The sequence below is a fragment of the Zootoca vivipara genome, chromosome 3, assembly GCF_965207765.1.
Source record: "Zootoca vivipara chromosome 3, rZooViv2.hap1.1, whole genome shotgun sequence".
NCBI lineage: Eukaryota > Metazoa > Chordata > Lepidosauria > Squamata > Lacertidae > Zootoca > Zootoca vivipara.
The window spans coordinates 116,137,414-116,164,633 of record NC_142586.1 but is presented as its reverse complement, the minus strand read 5'-3'; the positions used below and the strand labels follow the sequence as shown (position 1 = coordinate 116,164,633).

At 45.1% G+C, this 27,220-nt stretch overlaps 1 protein-coding gene across 11 annotated transcripts in view; it reads left to right on the top strand.

The window, feature by feature from the left end:
• The window catches only part of NCOA1 (nuclear receptor coactivator 1), a 268,260-nt gene that overhangs the window by 170,939 nt on the left and 70,101 nt on the right, over window positions 1-27,220 (top strand). For all 11 annotated transcript variants that reach the window (XM_060273179.2, XM_060273187.2, XM_088666959.1 and 8 more), the window contains 2 exons: window positions 4,905-5,010; window positions 11,824-11,990. In XM_060273179.2, the coding sequence (XP_060129162.2) occupies window positions 4,922-5,010; window positions 11,824-11,990 (256 nt within the window). In that variant the 5' untranslated portion in view covers window positions 4,905-4,921. The remainder of the gene's footprint in view (window positions 1-4,904; window positions 5,011-11,823; window positions 11,991-27,220) is intronic.

Genomic DNA, 27,220 nt, shown 5'->3' with positions numbered 1-27,220 from the left:
AGCTTCAGAATGTCCGTGTTATGTATACCCTTAATCCATAACATGTGAAATGCCCTTTGGATGGCACATCTGTTTGGGGTGCATTGCGTGGATCTGATCGATGTGCTTTTTGGTGCAAGGCATGCTTCATCTGCACTGGGTCGCTGTTTGTGTTCCAAAGTTGGGGTCTCTCACTTGGTGTCCTGTCTCCTTTTGCATGAATTTCTTCCTGAGCGTCAGCTGAGAACTTGCAGTTAGGTACTTGCACATTCAGCCTGAGCTTCCTGGAGCCTGTTTGCATGTGTGGCATGGCTCAACCTGCCATTGAAGCACAGGTATGTGCAGGCAGGCTTTAAGAAAACATTTGGAAATTGGTGAATCAACATCTTCACGGCTCCACTAATGTGGGAAACTTCCATGTGAATGCTCCTTGATGGAAGCTTTATTCTTTGGTTCTGGGTCGGTGCTTCTTCTCATCCTTGAAAGAGATTCTGCTGACTGTACACCCCACATATTGTCTGGCAGCAGTGCCAGTAGCTCCATCTGTCAGCCTCTCCATCAAGCTTAGCCTGGGGGATGAGAAGAGCAACTGTGCTTAGAGGATTGTGGGAAGTTGTTTTTGATTCTAATCCGGAGCCAGCTGTTAGCATTTGGGCCACAATAAGGTAGTGCCTTGGGAACTGCCAGTCAAGGTTCATCGTCCAGTTCCGTGGAAGGAAGCCTGCATTGCACAGTTGCTGGAATGGGTTGCGTGAAACAGGTGAGAAGAAAACACAAGCAGAATTTGGCATGGTAACCCGTCCAGTAACAGATGGGTCTCTGAAATCTTGCCCTTTCCTGACGACGCCCCCAGGCAGCGGAGTGTGCTTGTTTTCCTTGGCTGTTATTGATGTGGCTGGCTTGACGTGGACTGTTGACCGTTTCCTCTTAATGGGAGGTCAAAAACAGAAAATTCCACTTACAAAACCAAGTCAGGGCCCAGCCCTTTCTGGCTCAGTGGAGTGGTTTACTTAATGATTCATGCGTTTCCTTGCTGCGCCAACAGGTGGTTTCAGTATTTTGGAATTGCAAAAGTAGAAGAAGAGACACTTGAAGTTCCAATAGGGTTTTTGAAAGAGGATAGATATAGATATAGATATAAATGAGTCCTTTTGGATGGCTCTTAATCATCTCTAATTGAGGACGGTTTATGTTTTCTTAGAGGGGAGGCATCTGATTGACAGAAACCAGAACAATAAATAAAAGCTGCCCAGGAAATATTTGTTTTAGTATCTAATGCTTGCTTTAGCAGCAGCTCCCTAATCTGCCTTCTAATTACCTGTGGATTTGCTTCTGGAACTAACCCAGGATGTATCCCTCAGGCTATAGGTTTGGAGGTAAGCTTCAGTTTCAAGAATCACAGGAGTTGGCAAAGGGTTATATGGGTCAGTTCTGGAGTCCAAGCGGAATAGAATGTGCACAATCCCACTTCTTAGGAATCCGTCTTCTGGTAACTGAGAAGAGGGCAGAGGATGTGGAGCAAAGGCAGTGAGTACAGGGATTGTCCGTGTGCACAACTGTAGATCACCGCTCTCTCCACCGCCGCATGGAGCAAGTATCACCTTTAGAGCTGGGAGACGTATTTGGAGCTCTAGGGGTCGAAACATTTTTCCAACTACACCATCAAAGCTATTTTTAGGATAGTTTAAATTGTTTTTGGCTTGTCAGCCTTGGCAAGGTCCATTGCAAAATAAACTGGATTTACAATTAAAAAGAAGCCCTGAACATATTACATCTCAAGTCTAGATGGAGCCAAATATTTCAGCTAAGCCTGCAGTTCTGTCTTTTGCTTTATTGGACATACAGATGATTTTGCCAAGGTCACCATCTTCTTTCTTATCTTCTCCCTGAATGGGATTTGAGTGGGTGGGAGGGTATATATGTAGTTTGTGGCCCTGATCCTGGAAAACATTCCCTTTGAACAAAGGGCCTAGCTTTCATTAACAGCATTTCAAGTATTTTGTGAATGGTTTCCTGGCTAGTGTGAGCAGGCCAAGAGTTTTCATATTGGCATAATAATTTCTGGTGTGAATTTTTTTTTTTAAGCAGAGCCAAAGCTGGCTATAAATAAAGAGTGGTTTAAGCAAATTGGAGAGCCCTGGAGGAAATGGTTGAAAAACAAGCTAAAATCAAGCCTGTAATGAATGCATAGCTCTTGTACCCAGAGCAGATGAGTTTTGCAGTCCTTGGCTTTGAAAGGGCCAAGTCTGTCCCCCCTCCTCCCCATTACATTTGTTTTGGCATCATTTTAGACTCCAAGTACGCCACAGAAGAGAAATAAAATTATATCAGTGGTCATCGGCTCAGCTGCTGGTTCTTGAACAGCAGTATTCTCATTTTTATGGTTATTCTCTCTCTTTTAAATCAGGACAGGTGACCAAGGTTTCCAAAGCTGGCACAGGTGGGAATTATCTGTTGGGGGTGATAATACTTCTAAAAAGATTTCTGGCTTTGAACAAACACCTTCATCTTCATAAAGTGATTTGTACGTTAGCACACCTCATGCAAAGAATCATTTCAAACCGACTATATGACAACATTTGGCCCAGTCCTTTTCAGACTGACAGGTTCATCTTGGGGCAAGCGGCTCTGTTAACTTTTAGTAACAAGCAGAAACCACTTGCCTCCTTCCAATGATATCATTGGGACTGACTTCCAAGTTAAACACTTCTAGGATTAGAGATTTGTGCATGTTTACCCAAAAGTAAACCCCATTGTGTTCCATGAGGTTTACTCCTTAGGACTGCAGTACTCAGCCTCACAAGTGTCCAAGGTGTCTGCTTCATCTTCCTCTGAAAATTAAAAGCAATGGAGAAATGTTAATGAGGAGATGGCATCCCAAGGGTGCCACACTTTTATTCCTTGAAGGAACTGACCTTTAAAAACTTCGTTTAAGGACAGCTGTAACTAGGGACCTAGGGCGGAACACAGGGTGGAATTTTGACCTAAAAAAGCTTCATTAGGGGCTATTAGTGAATGTACTTTGCTAAGGTTCTAGCTTGCTATTTGAGTTCCTTTTCCATCTCTCTTTGCCTAGCTCACTTGCTGGTGATCTAAGACCGTTTGATCTCTACAGCACTTCTTCCTTTGCTTGTTCTTGTGCCTCTTTCCTGCAGGTTCCACACAGAGATCTGGATTAAATGCTTTTGTTTGATTTGCTGAGGAGCGGAGTGGGGAGGTTGATGGCTCTTGATGCTCCTCTCTCCTTCAAACATCAGAGGAGCTTTGCTGGATCAGAGCAAAGGTCCACCTAACCCAGCATCCTATTTCCCATAGCAGCTAACCAGATATATTTAGACAACGGCGTTTCCATACTGCCTTTCATTCTATTTGGGATTTCAGTGCGGTGTACAATCATTTGTGCCACAATACAATAATACAGTAATAATTAAAAGCATTAAAAGAGCTTTTAAGGGGAAGGCATTCCATAAGTAGGCACCATGGCTAAGAAACTGTTTTGCTGCCCAAAGTCATTGTGCTGGTGCAGGGTTTCCCAGACTTGTCTCTCCAGCTGTTTTTGGACTACAATTCCCAACATCCCCACCACTGGTACTGCTAGCTAGGGATGATGGAAATTGTAGTCTAAAAACAGATGATGACCCAAGTTTGAGAAACCCTGTGCTAGTGGAAGCAGTGCATTGGGTATTGCCCAGTGACGTGTGATGGGGATTTTTCCAGTGCTTATTTCTCCAAGGAAAATGTTCTGTTTGATAAGTTCATTGATGACAGTGAATCAGAAGGGCCATGGCCCCGTGTGCAGAGTTTTGAGGGGGCACGAAGCAGGTGTCTGCTGCTCAGCCTGGCACGCCTCTCCTGGTGTTGGTTCCTCCCAACCAATGCCAGGAGGAGAGCACTGGGCCATGCCATGTTGCGGGTACCAGCGTGCGGGTGCCTGCTTTGTGCCCACCAAGTTCTTTGTTGGCTGGCCAGGCTCCCCACTGTGTGGGCAGGAGGCACAGTGCGTGATTGTTGTTTTCTTCCCGCACCAGCATCACCCTCCCCGGATCCCAGCTTTGCAAGGCTGCTCGGGAAGGGCAGTGTGGGGATGCAGCAGCAGCTGTGTGCCCTTCTATTCCAGCAGCAGGGGGGTGGGGCTGGTTTATTCAGTTTTGTTTAAAATAAACATGTTAAATTAAGTTGCTCTATAGGGCAGGAAGGGGGAGCCTGTCTCCCACCAGATGTTCCTGGACCAACTGACCACTAGCCAGCCTGACAGGGACTGATGGGAGGTGGGAGTCCAACAGCATTTGAAGACCAGAGATTCCCCGCCCCTGTTCTGGGACTTTTCTGAAGTTCCCAGTGCAAACTGAAAATCTTCTAATTTGCATAGGATTCAAAATTGTCCAGAACACAGTCACCCCAGGTGAAAAACCTGAATGGGTGCATTCCATCCTGCAGCACCTTCGCTAAGCGCTACCTTTATTCAGCAATGGAGGAGAAAGGCTTCCTCCCTCTTGTTTCCCCAAGCAGCCCCCCCCCAAAGAAAACTTATTCAGGGGGCTTCTCTAAAACTCCAAAGCAGATGGTGGCACAAGGGAAGAGGAGAGCATAGCGAAGACGGACCACCTGCTTGTCTGGCTAGCCTTAGTGCATCTATGTGTCACAACACGGTTGGGACAACCACTTTTCAGAAAGTCCTGCTAAAGGTTAGCAAAGCTGAGAAGCCATAATATTATGTGTCAAGCTTTTTGCATAAAAGCTGGTTGAAGGTTGGGCTATGGTGTCACGTGGTTGTTGAAAGAGAAGCTACTCGAAAGCATCTGCCTCACATCTCCTCTGCTGGATCACCTGAGCCTGAATCTGCTCTGGACGGACCACGCAATATCTTGATTTTACCCATTTTATTCTGCTCTGTCCCTGAGCCTTGTTCCTTGTTTGCTCCTCAGGTGTGAACTGACTCAACATGAGTGGCCTCGGGAACAGTTCAGCAGACCCGGCAAACCCAGATTCCCAGAAGAGGAAGGGGTCGCCGTGTAACACCCTAGCCCAGAGGTGAGTAAGGACTTTGAAGATTTGTTCCGTCCAGGGGTGGGGAGCTTCCTCTGTCGTTCTAACACTCTCATTCTGCACAAGCAGATGGGAGCAGATTTCATCAACTCAAATAGTTCACACTTCCCACCAGGGCTCGGGGGTTTGAGAGTAGCTACTGTGGAAGATGGAGCTCCACTTCCCATCTGCTCCTTTTCACTCCTTGGGAGCAACTGTTGGCTTGTTGCTGAATATGTTTTAACTTGCTGATTAATTCAGGCTTTTAGTTCAGTCCACGTGCTACAGTTGTTTCGATTGCAAAGCGAGAGAGAAACAATGTCCAATCCTTAAGTCCCACTGGTAATTAAAACTTGGAGGAGAAATATTGACCACCCGCCAGACTATGGAGTAATAATGTTCTCTTTTTCATCCAGAGATGGCAATCTTTCTTCTGCCATGAACAGGTAAAGGAAACCTCTTACTGCTAAGTTCTCGCCCAAGGGCCAGGTTTTAACTACGACTGCCACATTTAGTTAGTTCATCCATTAGTTAGTTCATCCAATCAGAATGTAATTATTTGTTCAATCAACTATCCCCTTCCCATTAACTGACCAGCAAATTTTGTTAAATACAAGAACTTAGTGCCAACCACCTGTGGTATCTCAAAAGCAGAGGTGCTTCCAAAATTCTCCCCCTCTGAATTTCCCAGCTGAATCTTGGACTTTAGCTTAATAGCTTCCCTTCCAGATTAGCACTGATTTGTCCAGAATCCAGATGCCTCTGGGGTTGGATTTACAGGATTTGCACAGAGCAAACAGACCCGGTTGTTTTCATCCTTTACTCCTGTCCTTTCCATCCCCCTGGTTTGTCATTAAGCGCAGAAGCTGGCTGTCACGATTAATGTCTTCCTTCTTCAGCTTTGTAAGGGCATTGCATGCTCATGTAGGCCACATCTTTTTCTAACTTGGCCACCCCAAAGCTGTACTATAGGGTAGAAATGGGGTGGCCTTGCTCTGGTGGGAGGGATCCCACTCCAGTGGTCAAGCAAAATTTAGACAGAGACCCTTGTAGCATTGAGCAACTTTCTGGAGCTTAGAGATGTGAAGGCCCGGAAAAAACCCCAGAAAAATTTGGGAAAAAACCTGTTTGTTCCCCGAAGCGTTTTTTGTTTTCCCTGTAAAATTGGAAAAAAATAGGCTAGGGAAGGAAATATGATAATATTTTTCTTTTATAAATGAATTGTATGATTAGCATTAGGTAAATGAATGTTATGAAGTAGATTGTAAGGCTTATAGAAATAACAAATGTCAAGAAATTATAAGGGAAGATGGAATGTTATATGGGAGTGGTGGAGCCAGCCCGCTGCTCCCCGTTTGTCTCGCCCCCCCTGGGATCCCATGGTGGCAGGGGGGATTGCTGGGGGGGTGGGATGGGGAGGGGGGTGAGATTTCACTGGAAAAAGGGCCGCCTTTACCTGTCTGCTACACCTCGGGACTTCTGGTGGCAGTGGGAGTCGCGGGGAGGTGGGGGATGGGAGGGGTGGACAGAGGAAGAAATAGAGGAATATAACTGAAAAAGAGGATGACATTGAAATGTGATTTTATCTTTGTGATATTGGGGTTGAGAATATGATAGATGAAATATTGCTAAAGATGGGGGGGGGATGAGAATCAGTGGGGGGGGGGAGTCCAGACGATAATGTTTAGTAAAGAGGATAAGATATATATAATTGTGGGGTGGGTGTTTTTGTTTATTGTTTCTTATTTCTGTGTTGTTGTTATTGTTGGTTGTTGTGATATTTGTTATTATATAAAATGAATAAAAATTAATTTAAAAAGAAAAAGAAATATTGGAAAAATTGGAAAAATAAAAAATAGATTATGCAATGTTTTATTTTAACATGATGAATAAAATATTTTAAGATAAGGGGTTCAAATATTTTATAAATCATTTTTTGAAAATATGTATGGTATCAGATTATTCTAGTTTCTGTGAGGACAAGCAAGTCCTAGGTTACAAACTGAACTCTCCAATGCAAGAACAAGATACATTTCTTCCTTTAGGAGGTGCTGTTGTCACCAGAAAGGAAAAAGGTTTCAGTTTTGTTTTTGCATACATGTGGTATGCATTGGTTCTGTTCCTCTTCACTAGGCCTCAAAGCACTGGAAGAAAATATAGAGCAACAAAAAGGGCCTTAAAGTATATGTGTTGTTGTGGTAATCAGAGAAGTGTTATGAAATAATAATAAAAGAAATGAAAATGAGGTGGAGTAAGCATGTTGCATAGCAAACAGTGATGAATGACAAGTTAAATTTCAGTTCCTGTTTGGATACACTATATTTTTAATATGCTAGTTGTGATAATTTTATGCCCATTAAAATTATCCATGGTTATATTTTATGTTTCTAAAGTAACAGAATGACTTTCAATCTGGAAAAGAAAAAAGGAAGTGCTAATGTAGCATATTTTTTTTCAATTTCCCCGAAAATTTCCATTTTCCGAGCTTCAAAATTTCCGGAGATTTTACATCTCTACTGGGGCTCCCAGACATGGGTGTGGGCCTTGCAACTCTTTGAAAATGTGGGTGGTAGGCAGGCATGAACCATGCATGATTCGCTCTGCCTTGTCACCTCCCCGGAGGAATGTCTTGAACATTTTCACCTCATTTTGGCAATAGGGTCCCTCCACACGGCAGTTCAATGGGTACTTGGTGCTACTTGCAGCTGCATGCTTTCCCTAGAGTCCACATGGCATCCTCCTCAACCATTTTTGCCATTGAATCTGGATTTCCTGGTTCACAGATAATCTGAAAAGGGGTGGGGGTGGGGATCCAACATGAAATCACACAATAAAGTGTATTGTGAATCTTTTTGTGGACACCTCTTTACATGGCTGGGGAGACCCAGCCAGATGGGCAGGGTATAAATAATAAAATTACTATCAATTAATGATTACTTGTAGCACATAGCTCCTTTGTGCAAAACTGGTCATGTGCAAAGCAAACTTATGTCAAATATACTTTCTGAACCAATGTGAGAACCAAAGCACTGCTATCCTTCAAAAGTCTCCGAATCAATACTTCTCTGAATTTTGCAAGGAAATTTTGTAGAGAAATGCACATACTAGTGCAAAGTGTGCCTATAAATGCATATATTAGTAAAAAAAAAATGTATAAAAATCATTCTTTTAGGGAAAACGTCACCGAAATGTATATATTAGGCAACATTACATAAGAAAAAGTGTATTTCAGATAAATTTGCTTTAATATGCTGCTGAATTTTCATGACGTCTTGAGGGGGGGAATTGAAAGTTGGAAAAAAATTGAACATTGAAAGCTGATGTGAGAAACTAGAAGAATGAGAAGCAGAGAAACTAAAATTGACATATTCTCTGGGAGAGCTGTCAGGGAGGGCCTGCTGCTGAGGCATAAAATGGAGTGAAATCTGAAAATTCAGATCCTCCCTTTTCTAGCAGAGGAGTTCAGTTTTTTAGCTCCCTCACCCAGTCCAGGTAGGCATCCCTAGCATTAGCATAATGGAATGGAAGAACTCTGTCCATCCTTCGTTATGTCTCTCCTTTTCTTTTAAGATGGTTCCTGCTGTTTCATTTGCTTGCATCAACTAAAATAGACTACTTTATTTTTCATTTAACTATTATTTTATTCACTTGCACACCCATGCCAATTTAACTGATTGATTAAGCACTTCATCAATTAGCTTGTATGATTAATCGACTTGAGATATTTTTTCATTGGCTGTCACCCCTCGTTCTAGCTTTGGGTCTTGCTAATTTGCAGCTTTCTTTTGCATTAACGTCTAGAGAGTTTTAACTGTTGCAGGGGATGGTACTTTGGTATGGTAGGAAGACTTTCTCATTGAAATCATATCCTTATGATGCTTTTCTCTAGGGGAAATTGCCCTTATTCTTCTCTTTCCTATACCTTACATGTTGCCATAGCAACAGAGGCATTGAGTTACATTCTTTAATCTTTAAATAAATTCATGCACAAGTTACTTTACTGATCCCCCCTCTTAATTTGACCTCAACTAAAATGCTCATGCTACTATTTACTTAATATTTCAATAATCAGAGCAAACCCATCATCCAGCAGATCTTGCAGATGTTACAGTACCCCCTCCTTAACATGACAGGAGTGTGTCAGCAGTAAATCATACTGTGCAAGTTGGTATTAACTCTTTATTAGCAAACAATGCAATTTGCACAAGAGTGTCAGGCGTAATGAGCACATCAACTCATCTCTGGTAGGTCTTGCCCCATGGATCACTTGTCGAGACTGAAAGTCCCCACCTCCCCACAGCTGCCTAAGTCCCGTGCTCTCCAGGGTTTTTCCTAAGCAATCTGAGACTGCGCCTAAGTGTCAGCAATCTCTCCTCCACCCTTTTCATGCCTCTTCTGCTTCTGGGAGACCAGGGGAAGGGGAGCTCATCACAGCAGAAGGGGGAGACACCCATGACTCGTCACCAGCCTGACTCATCTCTGCCTCTTGGCCTCCGTCCTCTCCTGCTTCAGCTCCTGTTCTTCTCTCTGCCACAGACTCGCCATACTCACAAAGCCCTGTTATGTCTTCAGCGTCCGACACCTCCTCCCCCCAGTCTCCTCCTTCTTCTCCCTCTGACCACTCATCGTTGTCCCACAAGCCATGCCCTGGTCTCCGAGCCTTCATCCCTTGATGGTTCCCCAGCTGGTTCCTCCCACCATTCCTCTTCATTCAACCAGTCCATGACAGCCCTTATCTAACAGAATATATATTTTTTTTTTGGGGGGGGAGTTTCCTGCAAAAGATAGCTTTGCTCCTGTTCAAGCTTTTAAAAAATGTCGATAGGTCTAGATACAGCTTCTAACCCTTCAGTATAATCTCCAAAGAACAACATGAAAAAGATGGAAATGGTTATTGAAATGGCAGGACTGAGCGGGAGCTGGGAGGGTAACCTGGTAGCTGCTGGGGCTGCATTTTGGGGAAGGGATGGGGGCTTTGTTCCCCGTGTTGATGAAGCCCTGCTAACAGAAGGCGGTGCTGGGTGGGAGGGAAAGGTTGTGCCTCCCCCAGCAACGAAGATCCTGTAGTTGCAGTGCTGTGAAAATGCAGGATCTCCCCACCCCCTCAGCAACAGAATTGCAACCTTGGGGAAAGGCATCCAAATCCCACTCAGCAATGAACCGTGCTATCATTGCATTAAAAAAAGAAAAAGAAAAAAAGCCCGCAGAATTGCTCTTAGATGCTCCAAAGTATAAAAACGAGTAACTGCAGCCAAGTAAAGGCGACTCACTCTTCATCTATATAGTTCCATGGTGTGTTGGAAGCTTCTTAGATTTGCTTATAAAGCGATTGCTTTAGCAGCTTTTGCAAACAGATTGATTGCCCTTCTTTCTTTCTTTTCTTTTCTAAAAAAAAATCTCTTCTGCCTTTTAGCTTATTAACTTGCTTTCTTGGCGCACTGCCATCACAATTTATTCCTGTTGGCAATTTACCAGTTTCTTTTTGCCTTTAGTGGCCTCCTTATAACTTGAGCGGTTGAGTGGCTGTTCTGTGTTCATAGCCATATAGCCTGCTGAGGCAGAGAGTGTGTGTAGAAGAGAAGTATGAGCCTAAACCAATGAGAAAGAGAGGGGGGCTCACATATTTCTGTGCAAAAGCAGCAAAAGTGCATTGCAACTCGAGAGCTAGCATAGGAATAGTAAATGCACTCTTAAGCACAAAAATGTAGACTGTGATGATAAACCTAGTGCAATACTTGCTAAGAAAATGCACATCTGTGGATCAAAAATCTCATATGCTAATAAAACTTGACAATAAAAAGTCTGCATCCTCTTGACTAGCCTTACATTGTACACACTGACCATAGGAATCTGCCTTATACCCAGTCAAACCATCGGTCCATCTAGCTCAGCTGGCAGCAGCTCTTGAGGATTTCAGGTGGAAGAGTCTCTTCCAACCTGACCTGAAGATGCCAGGGACTAAACCTGAGACTTTCTGGGCAGATGCTCCACCACTGAGCTCCGGGAGCCCTTCCCGGGGGCAGCAATTGAATAATTGAATTGCTAACATGTAGATTCTTAGCAAGGGACGCGGGTGGCACTGTAGTCTAAACCACTGAGCCACTTGGGCTTGCTGATCAGAAGGTCGGCGGTTTGAATCCCCACAACAGGGTGAGCTCCCGTTGCTCAGTCCCAGCTCCTGTCAGCCTAGCAGTTCGAAAGCATGCCAGTGCAAGTAGATAAATAGGTACTGCTCCAGTGGGAAGGTAAACGGCATTTCCATGCGCTGCTCTGGTTTCAGTGTTCCGTTGCACCACAAGCGGCTCAGTCATGCTAGTGACATGACCCGGAAAAACTGTCTGTGGACAAACGCCGGCATCCTTGGCCTGTAAAGCGAGATGAGTACCGCAACCCCAGAGTCGTCTGCGACTGGACTTACCCATCAGTGGTCCTTTACCTTAGATCCTTTACCTTAGATCCTTAGCAAGTTGCCATGAGCCCTTTATCATTGCATTTTATTATTAGCTGATGCTATACACTACGTGACACTGGTCTGGTTTTGTTTTTACCAGCGTTTGAAATGGTTATAGTATGGATGGAGTTGGATCAGATAATCTTGAACTGATGGCTGGATGGAACCTCGCTAACACAGCCTGTGGCTTGTTGTTGGATTAGATTGCAGTCAGGGGCATACAGTATTCACAAAACACTCACAAGTATTCAAGAAACTCGCGTCCTTATTTTGGGCTGTCCTTAGTGTGAATTTTGGATTATTTTAAAGCTTGCATAGGCTTTGATTACTGAGGAATTTAGTAACTGAGTGTTGGTTTTCTCCAACAGCAATGAGAAACGGCGCAGGGAGCAAGAGAACAAATACTTGGAGGAGCTGGCAGAGCTACTCTCAGCCAATATCGGGGAGATCGACAGCCTAAGTGTCAAACCTGACAAATGCAAGATTCTGAAGAAAACGGTTGACCAGATTCAGCAGATGAAGAGGCTTGAACAAGGTAAATTGGCAAGGCCCTCTGGTCTTTTCTTGTTTGTTACTGGTGTGTTTGAAGGTGGCAAGTGGTTCCTAAACTTTTTCAAGCCACACACCCCCTGGTTCAGTAAACTCATCCACGGTGCCCCATGGCCAATAAAAAGAATTATTCAGAATAACAGTTTGCAAAGCCATTGAGGATGATAATAACACAATATACGGTAATTCAAAACAATTAATTGCACATTTATTCAAAATCCAGTTAAAACTAGCTTAATTATTTCAACAAAATGGAAGGACTTAATCTAATGATCCCAGCTTTTCAAAGTCTAATAGTCATTTACACCTCCAGCACCCCCTTGCCTCTTGGTGCCCCTAGGGTTAATGCACTCACTTTGTGAACCACTATTCTAAGGCAAGACTTTCATAAGGTGTGGCCTAGATCATCCTCGGAGAGAACGGTGCAGGAACTGAGTAATAAAAATATATGATTAGAAAACATCCTTCCCCCCACAGCTGAGTCCCCTTTCTGAACACCTTCCCCACAGCAAAGATATGATAGCCATCTTCAAATATCTCAAGGGCTGTCACATGGAAGATGGAACAAGCTTGTATTCTCCTGCTCTGGGGGGCAGGACTCAAACCAATGGCTTCAAGTTACAAAAAAGGAGATTCCGACTAAACATCAGGAAGAACTTTCTGACAGTAAGAGCTGTTGGATAGTAGAGTGGACTCCCTTGGGAAGTGGTGGTTTCTCCTTCCTTGGGGGTTTTTAAGCAGAGGTTGGATGGCCGTCTCTCAGGGATGCTTTAGTTGAGATTCCTGCATTGCAGGGGGGTGGACTAGATGGCCCTTGGGGTCCCTTCCAACTCTCCAGTTCTATAATTCTTTGAAGGAGGCATTTGCCAGGGAGAGTCAGCGGCACAGAAACGGGTCAGCACAACACATACACACACAAGCACACTCTCTTAACTCATTCATTCTCCCCTACAGATGCCTCCCCTGCTCTCACTTGCAATTTCTGAAAATATGGGTTTTCAGACTGGCGTCAACTAGAGATCAGGCATTTAGGATGGAATTAAGAGAGTTCCTTCAGCACAAGCATTTCTGTTTGTCCGATGGAGCCATCTCCTACCCCTGTTCTCCTAATCACCCAGAGCAAATTTGGGGGATGTGTATGGGGGTACACAGAGACAAGGAGCAGCATAAGGCCCTGTTGCGCTTTGCATATCTCGAGGGAGGCGAGGCTGCTGCATTTTGGTCAGCAAATTTGCAGTCGCTTCGTACATTTCATGTTTTAGTGGCAACTTAAGTGTAGGTTTAAAGTGTAGTGTGTGTCTCCTACAGTTGTGCTCATTGCCGACAGCCACCCCTTGAGTCTATTGACAGAGGCAAATGAAGGTGTATTGAAATGGCCTTCTGTCTTTGCAAGGACTGCAGAGGTCAAGTCTCAGAACCACCTTTGCTTTCCTTCATAGAGTTTGTATCTAAATAATATTTACTTGTAGATTGTTAGGGAGATCTCCACCATCAAACCACGACTGAAGCCCCTTCCTTGCTTTATTTCATTTCAGCTTCATCCAAATACGGCTTAGTTAGTAAAAAGGGCCTGCCTGCAAGGTGGATTGATTTTAAATTAAGGCAATTAGAATTCAAATAATTTGGTTTAAATAACATTACTCATTTTGTAATTCATACATTTCCTGAACAAGATTGCATCCTAATCATCATCACCATCATCAGGTATATATATATATATATATATATATATATATATATATATATATTTGTAATGAGAGCTTATAGTAAGGTTTCCATAACAATCAAAAGTGGTTAGTTTGCAACTAAATGAAGTCTTTATACTACCTAGGCTGGGAGCAGCATCCAAATCTTCTGGCCATATAGTCCTCGGACCTTTTGCGTTTGACCATTGTCTGCTTAGAGACTGGAGTGGTAACTGGGAAATTAATAGATTTCCATTTAGCTGTAAGAAAACTTAAGTAAGACCTCTCGCTTAAAGACAACGACCATGATCCACAGCAAAATTCGGAGTGCTCGGTTGTGAGCAATTTCCCTTTCACTTCCTGGAATCACTTGCCCATGTCTTCCACATGAGGAACCCTTTGTCCTCTAAGGAGCTCATATGGTTCTCTCCATCCCCATTAATACCTTGCAATACCCCTGTGAAGTAGGTTTGACTGAGAGACAGTGATGGGCCCAATATCACTTGGTGAGCTTTATGACTCAGTGGGGCTTTGGGCCCTGGTTTCCCAGGTCTTAGCCCAACACTCTAACTACTACCCAACACTGGTTTTCAGTATGGAAAGTACATTTTCTCACTGCTTGGTGTGGTGGATAAAATATTTAAAATTTGCAACAATAATACAATACATGACCCTTTATTTTATAACACTTGTCCTAGAATTCAAATACTTCCTGCATTCCCCGCCCCCTTTTCCATAGAAGAAAACAAGAATAACAACTTAAATTTTGTACCCCATCCATCTAAGTGGGTTTCCCCAGCCACTCTGGGCAGTTTCCAACATTATATACAAACAACATCACACATTAAAAGTGGGCTTTCAGTTCAGTGGGTTTGAAAGAGGATCTTGAGCTGTTACATTCTGAAGGTATTTCATTTCTTCATTCATTCACTAGACTGGTCAACCGATTAATTTCATTTATATCCCGTCTTTCCTCCAGGGAGCTTAAGGCAGCATACATAGTTCTCTCCTTGCAAGAATTCTCACAACAACGCTTTGTGGTAGATTAGGCTGATTATCCCAAAGTCAACCCGTGAACTTCAAGGCAGAGTCTGGGGGTTCAAACACAGACCTCCCCGCCCCCAGACAGGCTCTCCTACATCTGTGTGGTATAGCGGCTTGAGGACACTTCAGTGTTTACATAATAATAACAATAACAACAATCATAATTTATTATTTGTACCCCGCCCATCTGGCTGGGTTTCCCCAGCCACTCTGGGCGGCTTGCAACAAAGATTAAAAATACATTAAAATGTCACACATTAAAAACTTCCCTGAACAGGGCTGCCTTCAGATGTCTTCTAAAAGTCTGGTAGTTATTTATCTCTTTGACATCTGATGGGAGGGCGTTCCACAGGGCAGGCGCCACTACCGAGAAGGCCCTCTGCCTGGTTCCCTGTAGCTTTGCTTCTCACAGTGAGGGAACCGCCAGAAGGCCCTCGGTGCTGGACCTCGGTGTCCGGTCAGAACGATGGGGGTGGAGACGCTCCTTCAGGTATACTGGACCGAGGCCGTTTAGGGTCTTAAAGGTCAGCACCAACACTTTGAATTGTGCTCGGAAACTTACTGGGAGCCAATGTAGGTCTTTCAGGACCAGTGTTATATGGTCTTTGCGGCCGCCCCCAGTCACCAATCTAGCTGCCACATTCTGGATTAGTTGTAGTTTCCGGGTCACCTTCAAAGGTAGCCCCACGTAGAGTGCATTGCAGTAGTCCAAGAGGGAGATAACTAGAGAATGCACCATGCAACTTGACCAGACAGGGCTCTAGCACTCTCCCGCCCTGGCCCTGCTCCCACAGTGGTGTCTACCTCCTTCCGAATATCAGCAACTTTATCTGCAAAAAAAACTTTGCAAAATCGTTGCAGGAGATCTTGGGGTCTTTACAAGGCCCTGATGGTAAAGGTGGTTCCGTTAAATTGCGAACCACCAGAAAGTGTCTCCTGCTACTATTTTCTGCAGATGCAATAGAGGCGGTGAAGAAAGTCCTCTTCGCCGTCACTATCACCGCTCGGTAGGCTCGACGTTGAGCTCTAACCCGTTGCTATGTTACATTCAGATTTCATTTTAAACCGAGTTACTGGTTTTCTTTCCAAAAAATGACATTGTAACTGACATTTAAAAATAAAACTCTGGTTTTAAATCTTTCGGAATCCAGGTGGTTTTTTTTAAATAAAAAGATTAATTGTAGAAAGAGCCAGGATGCATGGGAAAGCGCCCTGAGAATCCATCCACAGAGGTCTTCCCAGTGTTGCTCAGCCTCATTCTGCATTGCCCAGCTTCCGTTTTTGGGTGGGTAGGGGCAAGAGGCAGTAGGAGAGAAGCCCTTTAACAGGGTCAGTGTGGGAGGAAATATCCAGGTGGAAATAATGCATATTTCTAAAAAAGAGAGAGAGAGAAAAGTTCCAAGAGTTTCTGTGATCTTTCATTGGCTCTGGGGAGAGAGCGGTGCCTCTCTCGTTCCTTGCCCTCCCACTGTGGCTGAATCGCAAATGGTTGGGAGCATGAGAAATGGGGCTCTGCCAGAAGCTCAAGGCCTGCCCTGCAGCAGTCCCTCCTTTGCTTGGAAGAAGGCGCTCCATATTTCTCCTCGAATGAAATGCTCGCCTTGTGGCACCAGCAGCTCTTTTCAAAAGACAAAGTGCAGGGCGTGTAACTTGTCAGCTTGCCTGGGAGCAAAGGCTGTGCTTAGCATCCCAAGATGCAAGGGGGTGGGGGAGAGGGCCTAAGGCTTTTGCAAAGGAGATTTGCCGTGTCCCATAATATGCATGTTCCGATCATAATGTTTTCATGGCCTTACTCCTGTCATTTGTGCTCCTTGGAGGTAAAATACGGCACTTGCAGGAGGCCTTGGCAACTGATCGTGCCTCTTTGTAGAAATGGGATCGTGCCTGCCTCGTTGCTGTTGTTGTTTAATTAGATACTCACACTTATAGGGATTATTGTCAAAAGTAAAATGGATGGTTTCCACATTAGGAACCATGTTATTCCTGTCCCAAGTTAAATATAAATGTGTTGGGGACAAAGAGGTGTTGTTGGTACTTGCGAAAGTGTCTTGAGATTCTAGTCATCTGTATTCCTCACTTTCTTCCAGTGTGGAGAGTTGGCTTAATTTTTAAAAAAAACAAAACAAAACTGTGTGTGTCAAATTTTGTATGTTGGTACTGTATTGATGCAAAATGTTTTGAATCTAATTTTGAAACAGGGCCTAGCTCAAGTGTAGCACACATAGTTGGTGTGCAGAAGATGTTGAGTTTGTCTCTGACACGTCTAGTTGCAGGCTTGTTAAAGGCTCTTGGATAACATGACTGGTAAAGGTATCTGTATAAGACATGAGATCTGTTCAAGTAGGTGGTTATAACTCAGATGGACCAATGGTCTGATGCTCTAGTGGGCAGCCGTATATCATTGGATAAAAATGGTAATCTGATGTTAATGATATCAACCTCTGATGCTGTGTGGATATGAAAGCTTAGAAGTTTCACATCAGTTTGCCTTCCCCTGATGCCCTCCTTCTGTTTTGGGACTACAACTCCCATCAGCCACAGTGAGCATGGACATATTGATGGGAGTTGTAGTCCAAAATTATTCTTTAAATAATTTATTTCATATTGCACTAAGGAATCTTAAAGTGTATCGAACTGAAGTTGTCTCTGCCCTTGTAGCTTTCAGGTGTGCTTCCTCAGAACACTAACAGTGGCTGCTTAACGGGGCATTCTAGATATAACTGAAACAATCTCTTTTATCATTATTTTCCACAGCTTTTTAGCCAGGAACTACCCCAAATTTTCGGACAAGGAACTACATTTGATCCAGTTCCCTCTGCTCAAATTTTGATTTTGGCTTTGACAACTGAAAAATACTCCCACACATGCTAAACAGTTCCTAGAGAGAAATTTTCCCTGTGCCTTTTTGTGGGTGTCAGAAGCGCCAGTCTTTCTGGAAAAACACATCATTTGGGCTGTATATGGAGGAAACACAGCCATGGTCCCTTCTGTTGCTGCTCTCTGTTGCCTCAGGAGTGATAAGGTGGAACCCAGAGGTCAGGCAGAATTTAGACAGGGCAGGTAGTTTGGAAACTTCTGTTCAGTATTGAGGGGTGTCACATTTCATGCACATTACAGATGAAACCAGAAGGGAGTTTCTTATCAGGTAAGTGCTTGAGAGTCTCCCGCTTATTGCCTCTTCAGCAGTCATTAGTTTTCTTGGCAGGGCACAGCATGGCTGAACATTAACGAGAGCAAGAGCTACTACACTGAGTGGTTCCTTGAGCTTTGCTCTCCATTACCAGCTGGTCTCTTTTCTGCTGACCATGTTGTTTGTGGGGGTGGGAGGGTCGGAGGAAGGAAATTGCACCTATTCAGTTTCGCTCCATTTAACTCTGGGCTGTTGGGCACAGACGATAGCAGAGTAGTATCTTAGGCAGGGATTGGGAGGCCGAATGCGGCCCACAACATCTTTAAATCTACCCTGTGGCCTCCCCTCTCCAGCTCTGCCTCTAACAGAGCAGTTAGGTTTGCAGCCGCAGGTCTCCTATTGGCACCAGTGAAGCTTCTTATTATTTGAAAGCTTACTAAGCTATACAGGAAGATCTTCTCCCTTAAGAGTGAGAAATGAATGAATAATCAATTGCGGGGGGAGTGGGAATGGGTGAATGGGATGCATGCATCTGAGTGTGAGACATGAAGAAGGTGTCTGTGGCCCCACTCACCTTTTGGGCTCCAGCCCTGTCCATTGCTGGCATGCATTCTCCAGCAGGTGTTAGCACCAATTTGTGCATTAGATTTCTGTTTTTGCTCAATGGTGATCTTCCACCCCTGGATACCCAGGGAAATGTGATGTGTGGATATGGTTCACACTGCAGCCCTCAGAGGTTAAGCAGATTATATACTTGAGGAAAGTACCACTATTAGGTCTGTTTATGTCCCGTCCCGTCCCCAGCTGTGCTCTCTGCTAAGCATAAGCCGCAGGAGTCTTTACTAAAAGACTGGGGAAGGGTGGGTCTTGTAGAGTTTTGGCTGGGGCGGAGAGACTGTTGGGAGAAAGGACAAGGAGAGAAGGTGGGGACTGAGCTCCATGTTCAGGTCCTGGAGGCAAGAAAAAGAGAAAGAGCATCGCCTTCAATCCCTGCTCCCCTCCTTGTGATTTCCAGAGGTGTTTGGCTGGCAGCTGTTGAAAACAGAATGCTGGACTAGGAAAACCCTTGGACTGATTCAGCAAGGAAGTTCCTACTGAGCTCTGGTCCTGATAGGGGCACAGGAGAATCAGAACCCAGTACTCACCTGCTGCCCTCTGCAAGATTAAGGCCTAGAGCTGTTTGTTCAAGTGGGGGCAGAAGGACATGGATATTTGGATGTAAGGTAAACGGTGGTGATTGTAGGAAGTTAAGGCACGCCATACAAGAGGGACTCACACAAGTTGATGAAAATTCTTCTCCCCACTCCCCAAACCACTGGGAAGCCTAGCCTAGCCTTCCTGATACCTGCATGCACCTTTACCTGGTGCCCTACTCCTTTCTAAGCCGTTGTCCACATTCAGTGAGGAATAGAATCTTGCAGTGTTGTTTGGAAGTCTCAGAATAATTCTGTATGTTGTTGTTGTTCTTGTTGTTTTTCAGTTCGTAACGAATATTCAGAGGCATAAAATGCACAGACCCAGGCAGAATTCAGAGCCTTAGACGAAGCAGTAGAACAGTTTTCATTGCAGAGATAGGATGTGGTGCAGTGAGTTGCCCGGCAGAGTTGCATGTGGGGGCAGCAGAAGCCTAATGAGCTGCAATGTTGTTTGCTCAGCTGCAGAAGAGTCAGATGCCACCAGTCACTCTGCAGTGAAACTTAGGGGCTACTTCTCCCCACTCTGCTTGTGGCCGGAGTCGGGATGCTTCAGGAACCCACCGGGAGTGATGAGTGGTGCAAAGGAAATGCCTTTCAGAGCTCTAGGACACAGGCCAACTGATGCAGAAGAGATGATGAAGCTGACTTCATCAGAGCTTGTAAATGCTTCCTTCCTCGAGCAGAAAGAGCTATAAACATGTGCAGCTACGTTACCTGTTAATTATTACTATGCTTTGTTTCCTCTCCTTTCCTGGGCTGTTTCTTTATGAAGGTCTACAGCAAGAATTCACCAGGGCAGAGATCCTGGTTCAGACTGTCCCTGTTCCCTGCATTGTTATGGCAATGTAGAACTGACCCACTTGCTTGCAGGCAGTTTTAAGGGAAGGTCTGGAAAGGTGTTTGCCCAGGAGTAAATATTACTGTCCTCTGACGAGTGTTCAGACGCATAGCGATGGTTTCCTTCCCCCTCCACACTTCTGCTACCATCTGTTTCAAAGAAAGATTTAGCTCTGCCAAGGCGCTGTGGCTTAGCTGTACCTATCCCTTCCCAGGGTTGAGCATAATCTGGAAAAGAAAAATAATTTTACACAATTTTAGCCGATTCGATTGATCGGCGCTGTGCTTACTTATTGGCGGTACTCTATATACGGTCTGAATTGTAGGCCCTCTGACATTCAAAACCAGAAGCCAGGGCTAACGAGATTCCTGGCTGCAAATAAGTTCAGGGAATAGCTAAGTAGGAAAAGAGAGGCTGGTTGCTGTGGAATTTCTAATGCAGCGGAGAGAGGGATTTTCAAATAAAGAGGCGGCAGACCAAAAAAAAAAATCCCCTTCAAATTCCGTAAGCAGAATTTTTTAATGGATGTTTCTCCGGCATCAAGAGCACTAATTGGAGCTCTCTGCAAACAGCAGAGTTGCAGAGCAGCAGGTGGAAGTTAGCAATGAATGGAAACAATCCACAGTTAAGTCTCCCCTCGCCAAGTGCTCCCCAGAGGCAGTTCCTCCTGCTGACGGATTTCAAAGCTTGCCCCTCGTGAAGAGGTGAGAGGGCAGCTCTTCCTCTTCCTCCCCAACCGGGAGCATCTCATTTGTTTCTCTCCCTTGGAATTAGAGGGAGGAGCCCAGGGGAGAACACAGGAGGCCTTCTGAATCCACTCCGCATGCCTATACATCAGTGGAGGCCTCCGCCACCGCCAGAGCTTTGCTGTTTGAAAGTATCAAGCAAATGCTTTTAGAGCGGCTTTCCCGGGGCTGGAGCCCTTCCAAGGCTAGTAATGTACAGTTGGCAGGACATGGAGTTTGCGGCGGTGGCAGCAGTCTGAGGTGCATCTGCCAAGACAGCCATAAACCAGGCAAAGGAAGGGGCCAGGCAGTTAATTTTTCAGCACTCCGCCATCCCACAAAACTTGCATGGCGATTCTAAGCCAGTGAGGCTCTGTGAATGCTGCTTTTCAAGCATTCGGCGCCCCAGTTTGCCAGAGAGCAGAAGAAAAGCTCTCTTGATGAAGTCATAATTTTGCTGGGTTGGGGTTATTTTTGCAAGTGGACGAGGAAGGAGGTTTAAATGTCTGCACCTTGGAGAATGCAATGATGCCTGCTGCTGATCCATCTTGCATAGTACCCCTCTGGTTATGCGAGTCCTTTGCTGGTAAAGGCCAAGGGCCACGAAGGCCAGCATTGAGCTAAAGCTTTTCCTGCAATAGCAGTTTACATGCAGCGTCAATCTACCAAATTGTTACGTGTCATCTCTGAGAAGTCTTCCTCTCCCGCCCCCCACCCACGAAGTGTACCAGACCGACTCTGTTCCCACCACTGGCCACAAGCTGCAAAGTGACTCCCCCCTCCCAAAAAGAGGCTTAAGACGGAGGACATCCTGATGGATTGCGACCCATGTCAATTAGTGTATGTTGGGTGCCATTCAAATTCTCTTCCTCAAGCACCAGAAATGTTTAGAGCAGTCCTAGTAATGCTCACTTCCAAAGCTGTTTTTTGACCCATATCTGCCCGGGTTGTGTCAACAAGCTGCAACACTTGCTGTTGCTTCTCTTCTCTGCCTGTGGATCGTGGGCTGGGACAGACCCAGAGGTGATCTTGCTCGGCCTCCAGCCCTTTGGCAGCATCTGCCTGTTATCTCCCATATGGATTAATTTACATCCCCTTAATTAAAGCAGGCCGCGGTTTGATTTAATTAAATTTTCCAGGACTATTGACAAACTTTAAATCAATCAAATAAAATCAGGCCGAAAGAATGCACACTGAAACCGGACACCCTTAAAAGCTTCAACCATGGCCACTGAAAGCCAGCAATGTTGCTCTGCTAATAAAATAGGAGCAACACAGAAAGGCTGCCTTATAAAAATTTTGGCATTGGTCCATCCTGCTCAGTATTGTCTACTTTGACTGGCAATGGGTTTCCAGGATTTCAGATTTCAGACTCTCAGCCTTTACCTGGAGATGCCAGGGATTGACCCTGTGGCCTTTTGCACAAAGGGCATATGCTGCAGCCCTTCAAATGAGAATTGCCTGCTGGATCAGGCACCTCTCCTAGTGCAGCACCCCATGTCCCACCGAGTCCAGGTGCATGCCCCCCCCCTAAAAAATAAACCCATCCTGGCTTTTAAAGCAGGTTTTGAATACATCAGATTTTTCTTTTGGAAGGAATCAAACTTGGACACCCAAGTTAAATCTGAAAATTACTTTTCGCAGTTGTGGATTTGCATGTGTTTGTTCAGCAGTGTTAATCCCTTTTAAATTCTCTGCTGGAACACAACTGCTTTTGTTAAAGTTTTTGATTTCACAGCTGGTTGTTTCTGCCAAAACATTACTTAAAAGAGAGAGGGAGAGAGAGGAGAGAGAGAGAGCTCTGTAGAAGAGCTTTGCCCAGGAATGAACTGAGTCTGGGTGTTTCAGGTGACTATTGTCAGTTTCTGCATTCTGCCCAGCATCAAGTCCCCTGATACTTTGGCTGGAGCTACTACACATCCAAAGGAAAACATGGGGTTTAGAACCCTGCCTTTTCCTCCTGTAAAAATGAGGCCATGGGATGATAGCTTTGGGGAGCTAGCTTGCAGTGTCTGGCTGGCTTTTGGGGGAGATAATCTGCTGAAATAATAGCCCTGATGCTGCAAGGCAATCCACATGTTCTTGAATCTTAAAAGAACTTTACTGCTTTTGTTACTCTCATGCTAAGAATCACAGTTGACATTTTTTAATATATTATTATTATTATTATTATTATTATTATTTATTATTGTTGCCCACTGTGTTTAGGAAGGAGTTTTAAAAGAATTGTGCTTACTGCATGCAAGCATGATCAATAGAGTGGTTGCAGACCTCTGACTTGCGAATTAAGGGGATTTGAAATTAAATAAAGGATTTTAAATAAACGCATTCTGTGGTGCCACATTAAAGGTTGTGTCATATCTAAAATTGGATCATGATCTTATCAGAGCTTGATTGTCAGTCTAAATCGAATTGTGTCAGTTTAGCTACATTGAATTTTAATGGAGCCCCCCCCCTTTCCTTTTTTATTTAAAGGAGACCAAAATTGTGAATCGTTTCATGTGTTCCATAAGCGGCACTCAGTGTTCCCCATGCTTTGGAATGAAACAGATAAGGAAGATCTCATACTTCTGTGTTCCACTCTATTCAAAATGTGACCAGGACTTGACAGGGTTTTTTTGGGGGGGTGGGGCTGAGGGAGACACAAGAGGCTCATAAAACAGTATGGAGAGAGTGGACATGCAGCTTGACATCTTTCTCAAATTGCCAGAACTGTGTCATTTAATCAGGTTGCTGGCCAATAGGTTACAAAGGAAATCCAGAAAATAATGGATAATAACCAGTTCTAACCTGGGTCCATATAGTTAAAGCTATGGTTTTCCCAGTCGTGATGTATGGAAGTGAGAGCTGGACCATAAAGAAGGCTAATCGCCAAAGAATCGATGCTTTTGAATTATGGTGCTGGAGGAGACTCTTGAGAGTCCCATGGACTGCAAGAAGATCAAACCTATCCATTCTTAAGGAAATCAGCTCTGAGTGCTCACTGGAAGGACAGACCCTGAAGCTGAGGCTCCAATACTTTGGCCACCTCATGAGAAGAGAAGAATCCTTGGAAAAGACCCTGATGTTGGGAAAGATTGAGGGCACAAGGAGAAGGGGATGACAGAGGACGAGATGGTTGGACAGTGTTCTTGAAGCTACGAACATGAGTTTGACCAAACTGTGGGAGGCAGTGCAAGACAGGAGTGCCTGGCGTGCTATGGTCCATGGGGTCACGAAGAGGCGGACACGACTAAACAACAACAGCAAACCTGGGTATTGCTTCCCTTAAAGGAATACTTGCACAGTTTGGGGGTGCTCCTAGACCCACTGTTTCCCCTTGATGTGCCAGTGACAGTTGTCCTGGCAGAGCCTGGTGGAAGCAAGCTGGGCATTGTCTTGGAGCACATGGTAACCTAGAGGCAGAGACTGCATAGCAACTGAACAGGCCAGGAACCAGACTGAGTGAGAAGCAGGTGTTTCAGAACCCTGGACAGGCCCATGGGAAGAGACGGCTTGTATTGAGATGGACAGGGGTTGAGTTCTGATACTTAACAGTATTGAAGCCTGAGGCCACCTCTCGAGTTCTGCATCCTTGCTGGAAAGTGGAGACTCTTAAAGAGGCAGCCATTTGGCCCAAAGCGTGGCACTCAAATTGCCTCTCCTGGGTCTTTTTGAAGTCGTGTGCAGACTTGGCTGCACATTGCACAAGAGGGTCTTGGAGCAAAGATCCTGGCCCTTGGAGAGGTCCCACTTGAAAGGGGGTAGTCACTTGGGGTCTTACTTTAGGTGTCTCAGGTAACGAAGGTCCCTGTTTGCTGGACTTGGGCCCAGTGATGTCCGAGTCCTGATCCAGGGTGCCTTCTCCTGCCTCTCCTGGTTCCATTGGTTCCTCTTCCTCCAAGTCCAATGACAGCAACTAGGAATACCTTTTACCAGCATCTTTTGGTTTGCCAATCACCTTTACTCTCCTCTCCTCCCCCTTCCTCCCAGTTCTACAGACTAGTAAACTGGGATTGTTTTGATGAAGTGCCAGCATTGGGACATGCCAGTCCTCTGTACCCTGGACGGTGCTTGCCTGGGCGCTGCTGTGTTTTGCAGCTACCAGACTCTCAACCACCCACTTGCAGCCATGTATAAGCAAAGGTTTTTTTAGCATGCTGCTGCAAAGCACATCCTCTGTAAATGAGCCATGTTTTTCCCCCTAGGGTCATGAATTCCAGTGAGCCGGCAAACTCCTCCACCCCTTTATTTCAGTAGGGCTGAGTTGCTGCCCCCATCTATAAAACTGGCCTCCCTGTCTCCTCCCCTTGAATCTGGCTTCTATCAGGGATTGATTTCAGATAGAAACTCCAGTCACTGCTGTAAAATTCTGTCTGCGCAGCAGCGCTGGGCACTTTGCTCTGTGTGCATTTATTTTATAGAGCCCTCCCTCCTATGAAGCAAGTCAATAAAATTCTAATTCATCTGCTGACAGTTTCAATCTAGTTGACAGCTAAATATAGAACAAGGGGAAGGGGAGACGATGAAGGCAGGGGAGGAATTGCCCCTGCGTCTTCCCTCATCCAGGCCTGTACAATTTCTGCAGGCTCACTAGTCTGCCATGCAAGGGGAGAGGCTGGCAAATGAGCACAAAATATGATATCTAGAACAGGGGTAGCCAACCTCCAGTCGTCGTCCCCAAGTCCCCACTGAATTTGACACTGGCATCAGAAAAAAGAGGGGTTGGGAGTCTCAGCTGTGCTTTGCTGGACTTTCCTATTCCCTGGACTTGAATGGGCTCTGAAGAGTTGGCCTTTAAGGGCTGAACCAAGGAAGGGAAATACCTGCCTTCTGTCCTGCCCCAGTATGGGCCACATTCAGACCACAAATGTGATAGTCCAAGCCTTGGCGCCGCTGCCTTCATGCTCCTTACCAGATATCTGGAGGAAAACTAAATAATCATTGAAGTCCCCATTACTGGAAACAGCACCGTGTTAACCTTTGGGGAGGGCTTGCACTCTCAGTGGAGTTTCGGACATGAAATGTTGAATTGCATGTTTACATTCCCCAAGTGGTTTCTTATCAGAGCCGGAAGCAATAATGAAAGAGCAGATAACACTGAGGTGACTAGTCTTAACCACTCGGCCCAGCTCTGAGTGCTGAAGTCTGACTGGGATCTAAGGCGCCCCCTGTTTCGTGCCTGAAAGGTCTCTAGCCATGCCCTGAATCGACTTTGCTCTGGCGAGAAGCACTGTATAATGAGAACATAAGAAGAGCTTGCTGGATCAGGCCGATGGCCCTTCTAGTCCAGCATCCTATTCCCACAGTGGCCAACCAGATGCCTGTGGAAAACCTTCAAGTAGGATTCGAGCACAAGAGCAGCTCCCCCTTCCTGTGATTTCTAGCAACTGGCATTCAGAAGCATCACTACATCCAACTGTGGAAGCAGAGCAGAGCCATCATGGCTAGAAGCCGACGATAGCCCTCTCCGTAAATTTGTCTAATCCTCTCTTAAAGCTATCAAGGTTGGTGGCAATCTCTGCCTCCTGCGGGAGTGAGTTCCATAGTTTAACTTGGTGCTGCATGAAAAAGTACTTCCTTCTGTGTGTCTTGAACCTTCCAACAATCTCCTCCATGGAATATCCATAAGTTCTAGTGTGATGAGTGAGGGATAAAAACTTTTCTCTATCCCCTTTCTCCATGCCAGGCATAAGTCTATGAATTGCTCTCATAATAGCTCACTAGAAGGTTGGCGGGCTAACCATTCTAAGGAGTGAGCTGCAGAAGAGGGACTCCCCTTTAAAATTCCCTTTTAATCCTGAGGTGCGACACTGTGGCCCTCCTTCAGCTGGAGATACTGGGAAACCAGGGGGCTGGAGGGCTGTGTGTTCTTTCATGTGGGGCTGCCTGTGTGAAGGTTGGCAGAGAAAAAGGCAAGTATTTCCTGACGGAAATTCTTGACGGAAATTCTAGGGCAGCCTATTTATTTACACACACACACACACACACACACACACACACACACACACACACACCCTTCAAGCAGGTATTCGAAGCCCCAAGCAGAATCAGTTCAGCACCCTGAAATCCTGGAGAAAAAAAATACTCTCCGTCCATAAACTTTCCAACAACTTGGGCAGTTGTTTACAACATCGGCTCATGCTGTACCAGCTGCCCATTATTTGCCATGAAACCAGAATTAGAAAGCTCTGTTTTCAGCTGGGATCCCAGTTCAGACTTGGAGGCAAAAAAAATAAAAATTGCAGTAACTGCAATGTGTTCATTTTGGACCTTCAGGCCAACCACATGAACCAGAAATTAGGAGGAGGGAATGGAAAGACAGGATCCTGAAGCACATTGACAGGGGGTCAGACCGTGACATGTAACCATGACTCCTGGAGCCAGGCCTCTGTCTCCAGTCTCTGAAATCAGGAACATTTTCTGGGGGACCTACTGGAAAAGCTCTGGTTGAGCCTTGATGGGTGGAGTATGAACCATCTCTGGATGAATGGCTGCAAAAAGAAGGGGGGGGGGAGAGATGTGCAATTAGTATCACATTCCTTAAGAAGTCGTACATCAGCAGGCAGTCACTGCTCATTAATTTTATGTTCAGTCGGTGCTGCATAATTTCCCTTGT